This window comes from Acanthisitta chloris, unplaced genomic scaffold (assembly GCF_000695815.1).
Source record: "Acanthisitta chloris isolate BGI_N310 unplaced genomic scaffold, ASM69581v1 scaffold8533, whole genome shotgun sequence".
NCBI classification, from domain to species: domain Eukaryota; kingdom Metazoa; phylum Chordata; class Aves; order Passeriformes; family Acanthisittidae; genus Acanthisitta; species Acanthisitta chloris.
Window position 1 is genome coordinate 6,746 of NW_008664272.1, and position 6,818 is coordinate 13,563.

At 43.0% G+C, this 6,818-nt stretch overlaps 1 protein-coding gene across 1 annotated transcript in view; it reads left to right on the plus strand.

Annotated features, from left to right (window-relative positions):
- The first annotated feature begins 3,963 nt into the window (after positions 1 to 3,963).
- The window catches only part of PXDC1 (PX domain containing 1), a 13,072-nt gene continuing 10,217 nt past the window's right edge, over positions 3,964 to 6,818 (plus strand). Inside the window, exons 1-3 of the mRNA XM_009071281.1 lie at positions 3,964 to 4,012; positions 4,863 to 4,954; positions 5,236 to 5,353. Of these exons, the coding sequence (XP_009069529.1) occupies positions 3,964 to 4,012; positions 4,863 to 4,954; positions 5,236 to 5,353 (259 nt within the window). The remainder of the gene's footprint in view (positions 4,013 to 4,862; positions 4,955 to 5,235; positions 5,354 to 6,818) is intronic.

The following is a 6,818-nucleotide window of genomic DNA, read 5'->3' on the forward strand; positions in this document are numbered from 1 at the left end:
GGTAGCAGCATGAGGTGCATTATCTGTGGTTTTCAGAATGTCATTAGTTGCAGATTTGGTGTCTCACATGGCAGTAATATGACAGCCCTACCAAGTCTTGTGTGTTTACATCAGAAATTGGCTCTCAGTTCATTCTCCTCTGCTGCTGAGCTCGTTTCCTGCCTGTTTGCAGCTCTGGGCCCCTCTCCCACGCTGTGAGCCAGTGTGCCAGGTACACAGCTGCTGGCCTGCTCACCCAGCCTCCTGCAGCTGCTTCGGCACCAGGATCCCACAGCAGGAAGGATGCTGCAGGCCTCTGGTCCTGTTTGCACTCTATTTTTCCAGACACATGTTGCTCTGCATAAAGTTGTTATGTATGCTTCGTGTCAAACTGCAAGCAAATCTTAACCCAGTCTTAGGGCCTCTGCCTGGGGCTCTTGGTCTGGAAAGGGCAGAGAAGATGTCAAAGGGGTTGAATGAGGTCACTGACTATGAGGGCTGTGCACACAGCAGAACCCTGCTAAAAGGAATCTCCCAGGTACAAGTGAGTGCCACCCTGGGTTAGGCAGTGTGCTTGTGTCATCCCCCCTGTCACCCAGCATGTGGGCTCCCCTGAGTGCAGGCTGAAGGAATCCTAGAGGTTTGTGGTATTTGGCAGTGGGGTTTGTGGTAAAAAAAAGGAGCCAGTGGGACTCCAGTTTACCTCAAACCCTATAAACATAGGTGTTTATAGCATTTAAATCACTTGAAATAAGCGAATTGTCCAAGCACAGTACCAAGACAGAGAGCAAAGTGTTCCTGGGAGGAGTTTGTGCATGTTTTCCATTAGCAGTCAGACAGGGGCCAGGGCAGAGAAAAAGGCATGAGAACAGCCTTTCACCATGACCTCACTAACAAATTTCCCAGCTCTGAGCTCAGCTCTGTTGCATGACTGAACAAGTGAAGAAAGCTCAACTGGTTCCAGGGTACTTGTTGCTTTTACTGGTATCTTACTTTTATTTTATAGCAAACCGAGTAAGGGTTCTTGAGGTGTAAAAGCCTCAGATGGAAAGATAGGCTATGCATGTATTTATGGGTTTTTGGGCAGAGACAACAGCCTTTTGACATGTTGTAGCTGCTATGTGGATGTTTCATACGTGGCCAGTGGGTCCCACACACTCCAGATGCATCCAGCTTGTGGTGCATTTGTGTCAGGGTTAATGAATGGTGAGGGTGCTGGGCTGTTTGCAGAGTCAGCTGGCATGTGTGTGTGTGTCTGTCTGTCTGTTCAGGCGTTTCCAGTGTCTGGAGATCGTACATCAGTCTCTGTCTTCCTTTTTTTTTGTTTGTTTGTGGTTTTTTTTTTGTTTGTTTGTTTCCTTTCTTTCTGCCTCCTCAAATCTTTTGAACAGGAGAAAGAAGACAGGCAGGGGAGAAACCCCCACAAAGTGAAGAATAAACATGGAAACTTGGGTGCAGTTCAGTGACCCTTTACACAAATGCTGATTCCTGCTCAAACTCAGTATAGTGCCTGGGTGTCAAAGGAGTTTAAATGGGGCATGCTAGCCTGCAGTCTCCTGCTTCTTCCATGAATGCTGGGGTTTCCTGAGGTGAAGCCTTTTACAGGAGCAGTTTGAGGTATTCCCTACTGTTCACCTAATTGTGCTGGCAAAGCAGAGGCAGCCCTGTGTTGTGGTGTGGGAGAGGAAATGAGGTGCAAGAGAGGGTGAGAGCACCTTAAACCAGTGTTGACACCAGAGACTTTACCTTGCGAAACCACAGTGTTCCTCATGCACATAGGTGCTGTGGTTGATGACAGCAGCCAGTTAACAAGTGCTGAAAGGGATTGAAAGGAGGGACCAGGACCTCCACTCTTCCAGGCTGCTTGGGCAGGCAGTGCCTTACCCTGGTTAACACGGCCATGGGGTTGGAAGCAGTCCCTTGGGTTGTGGGATCATAGGCTATGACTAACCAAAAACCACAAGAGCATCTGTTAACTCTTAAAAACAGAGACTTGTAGAATTAAGACAAATGAGGGCTTTACAAACTTCATGGCAACTGCAAAAGTAATTACAGGTTTCAATATATATATATAGCCAGTCAAATGGTTTCTGTGCATTTGGGCTGTAGATGTATGAAAAGGAAGGCGTTAGCCTGGCCCAACTGAATTCCCTGTATGGGGAATTCATTTAAGGTCAGCAGCTTTACACCCCAAAGCTGTGCATCTGCAGTCATTAAGCACATATATAGGAAGCTGTCCAGGCAGATGTATCACTGTCCTTCCTACGCTGTCTGCTTTTTGGTTTTGGTATTACTAAAATCTTCAGTAAGAAACGTCTTTTTAAGTGTCAGATGTTACAAGTTGTCTGTGCCAGTTTCCAAGTCGGAGTGTGGGTTTACATGGCTGGTATCTTTCCAAGAGCTGTGGAAGGAGGAAATATACCAGGACTGGAAATTCCTGGTGAATGCAAGAAGCTGTAAAACCTCCCACGGGGCAATCTGTGACAGTGCAACAGGCTGACAGCCTTGTCTGACTTCTTGCTGAAGCATAAAAAGACCGTGTGGAGCTGCAGATGCTTTCCCTGATTACTAATGAGAGAAAATCCTAACCGCTTGGCTGGTTTTCCTCACAGGATGAATGCTCAGGGTTGCTGGCGAGGTGGAGGTTTTTTGTTTTGCTTTTCTCCCCCCCTCCCTGTCTGAATATCTTCATTTGTTTGAAAGTACCCCACTTCCTGGTAAAATACTAGTTTCGACAGTAAATGCCTATCTGGGAAAGGGTCCGAGATCAAGGGCAGATTTGAGAGAGAGCAGTTGAATGATGAATCCCAAGTGGGTCAGTGATGAGGTGTTCACCTGCAAGGTGGGAGCCACAGTCGGGCAGTCTCTGTTCTGACTGTCAGTATTTATGCAAAGTGGATCAAGACCAGCAGGAGAAGTGGAGGCACCCTGTGGTAGCTGGCACCAGGGTGGCTGGCTCTGTTTTCTCTGATGTGGGCTACAGCAGGGCAACAGCATATTTCATAGGTGTGTGGCTGACCTGTGGGGCCATTGGCAGCCTTTTTTTTTTAGGGAAGATGAAACCACTTTTATTGAAAGGGTTGAACTTCATTCAAATGTGGGATTGGAACGTATTTGTGGAGGGGCAAAGCAGATCCACCCAGGCCTGCTCATACCCAGTAGTTAGGAAGGCGAAGGGAAGGGTGCTGGTCTGCAATTCAGGTCTGTAATGTCAAGCACAACCCAGCTAATGTGCACTCTGTGGACCCATGCAAATGAGTTTATTCACATTTACAGCATTTCAGAGAATTTCCATGCAAATCTGCCTGACTGTAGTGTACACCAGTCAAAGCAAGACACACACTATCTTCTGTGGTCAAAAGAGGGAGTGAGCTGTGCCAGGGTGAGGTGATAGTGGTGCTGAAAAAACAGGCAAAATGAAGGACTGTTGAGCAATAGAAAGGCTTATACAAACAGGCTACTTTTGTGGGACAACCATCAAGTAAACCTGGTTGCTTTGGAGACAATCTCTGTTTTATTTAGAGCTGTAACTGGAGGAGAGCTGACAGCTACAAAGTCACACTTTTGTCTGGAAAGTTTGTGTGGGATCATATCTCATTGGTAGCAGACAACAAGGACTGATGCAGACTGTTTGTGGATGTTGTTCCCACACTGTGCATGTTTGATGGGTCTTTCTGTGCATTTGTCTTTTGAATAGGGAGGTGGAGATGCACTTAGTTTAACACAGTTTTAGTATATTGAAGTGCTTTCCCACAGACTCTTAGTTTAGATGGATTTTAGATTTTTAGTTTAGATGGTTTTGATTTTTTTGGGTCTTTTTCCTGCTCCAGCTTTTTCTTGGGTTTGTTTTTTGCTTGTTTGTTTGATGTGGTGTGTTAAATTCACTAATCTCACACATTTTCATGTGTGTATCCTGTTACTTGGAAAAGATGCACAAATGTAGAAGCTAAATGATGACTGGGTTAGAAAATGTAGGTAGCAAATATGACCAATAAAAAGGCCACTAGGCTAAATGATGACTGGGTTAGAAAAAGTAGGTTGCAAATATGACCAATAAAAAGGCCACTAGAGGGATGGCAGATTTTGAGGTTTTCTTCTCCTTTTATTCCCTATACACATATATAACCTGTGCTATATTTCCTTCAGTCTGCTAGTAGAGAGGGAAGGTTGCAGATGCTCTGCAGGTTATAGGTACAAAATACGGTATTACAGTTGTAGATCACCATACTGAGCAATTCAGAATTGCATAGTAATGCATCATTCTGGACACTGGACAGTAAAATTTCCATTTTAATCCCTCTTACAGCACTGTGATAATTCAGTGATCATATGAAAAAAAGGTCAAAACAGTTGTCGTGCACTTGAAGAATATGATACTGAGAAATTTTCCTTGGGCCACTCACTGGGGCTTACAGTCAGAAAAATGCAAAACTGCCCTCAGAGCCTTTGTTTAGCTTGTGTTTATTTTTTCCTCTTATCTGTCGGTTGTGGTTTTTTGTTTTCGTGGGTTTTCTTTTGCCTTTTATTGAAAGGAAAAGAAAAGGATGAATAATAATTCTTGGAAGCAGAAAACAGGCTGTTTGGTTATCACTGCTGGGAATGCTGTGTAGTGAACCTGTAGGTGAGGGAGTAGGTGGTTCTACTGTTGCTTGTCTTGCAGTTCCTAAATATGATCATAACCAGCTGAGCCTGTGTCAGGCTTGCAACTCTGCTTGTAACCACACCCACCTCAGTTTGCCATGCATGCTTTATCCTGAGTTGGTTTAAAAGACATTTCTGGGAGGCATTTTTGAGGTTGTTCCACATCTTGAGTGGCTGCTGCTGGCTGCTGGTGTGTAAATGTGCTTTTGTCTATGCTTATTATCTGTTTACTTTGTTTGTAGGGCTCATCACAATAAAAGAAGCCCATGACATAGAAGCCAGACTTAATGAAGTGGAAAAACTTTTGAAAACTATTATAAACATGCCCTGGAAGGTGAGTAAGCCAAGTTCCAATTTAGCCCAGCTTGACTCCTCCTTCATGGTGACATGCACTCTCATGCAGATTAGAAAGTGATTTGCTTTACCAAACTCTGAAAGAAGCACCAAATTATTGAGCTTCTTGGAGAAATGCTGAGTGCCAGAACTGTGTAATGATGCCCCCAAGCTGTTGCTTGTAATAAGTGTTTCTGTCACGCTACAAAAAGGTGGAAAGGCAGAAGAGGGACAAAACAAACTACTGGTAAAAAATGGATTTCTTTTTTCTCTCTGTTTTAGTATTCAAGATCTGAAGTTGTCCTCACGTTCTTTGAGAGATCTCCTTTGGACCAAGTTCTAAAAAATGACAATGTCCACAAAATTCAGCCAAGCTTTCAAAGTCCAGTTAAAATATCAGGTAAGAGTTGTTAACTTCCTGCAGTTGACACAAGAATTGCAGAACGAGAATTACATTATTTGCTGTTCTCCTTATTCTTTCTCTATCAGCAATTCAAAACATAGTTCTCAATTGTCTGCTTTATGACATAGAATGTATAATCAGCCTTGACATTCTATGCAACATGTATCCAGGCAATAGAGTGGCCGGTGAAATGGAAGGCTGATAAAGGCAAAGAAGTGGATGTGAGGAAAATGCAGTCCTCACTGTGTATTGCCACATATGATAGTGGTGTTACCACTTAGGAAGAAGATTCTGAGGCTATTGATACAGTTCTGTGAAAATGTAAGCCCAGTGCCAAGCAGTGAGCAAAACCAACAGAGAGAATATTACATATTATTAGAAAAGGAGGGGAAAACAGAGGAGATGAGCACATCCCCATCTTGAATACAGCATGCACAATGTTGGTCTCTCCCTCTCAGAAGGGATATAATAGAATTTAAAATTACACAAATAAAGGGCAAGGATTCAAGTGTTGAACAGCTTCTCTAAGAAAGAGGTTAAATAAAGAACACTTCACCTGTGAGACGAGATGACAGAGTGGGGATGTGATGGAAGTCTACAAAGCTGTGAGTAGAAAGAGGTCAATTACCCTGTACTCCTCATGAAACAAGAGCTATAGGTTATCCAATATCGTTGACAGACAGCAGCCTTTAAATAAACAAAAGAAAACTATCATAAGTTTTTTTGTTTCCATATGGAGCATAGTTAAGTATGATACTGTTTTGTTTCCATATGGAGCATAGTTAAGGAGTGGAACTCATTGTCATAGGATATGGTGGGACTGAAAGCATAAGTGACTTCAAAAAGGAATAAGACAAGGAGGTGGAGAAAAAGCACATTGAGACCTGTCACAGGTGGAGACATAGGAAGTTTCTAAACCACAGATTGCTGGTGGGTAAAATGGAGGGCAGTATTACTCTATCCTTGTCTATTCTTTTAAACTTTCCCCTCTTCATCTGCTACTGACTGTTGTTAAAAGGTTTGTGAACTTCTGGTGTGTCTGGTTTTGTATTTCTGTACTGAAACATTTTGTTTGAGCCTAATGTCAGCTGTTGATTTTGTGCCAGGAGAGCTTATTCAGAGAGTTAATTGAAGTGAAATACTACATAGTCCTCTAAGGAGCATGATGTGTTTAGGAAGAAACTGGTATCAGTTTTCTTAGGTAGTAACCATGTTAATGGCCAGTCAGCATGTCAAAATGCTAGAGGTGTAAACTCTGTCTTAAGGATTGATTTTATACACAGGCTAAGCTATTTGTAATTGATCTCTAGCTCTGGTTCTAAGAGAATTAGTTCTCTCTTAAATAAATATTCTTTTAATTAAATGGAATATGGTTTGCAAGCCCATCAATAACTCTTTAGAAGTGTAGTGTGCAATACAGAGCCTCAGTGAGAAGCACTGTCTTGCCAGCCTGTCTAGGCCA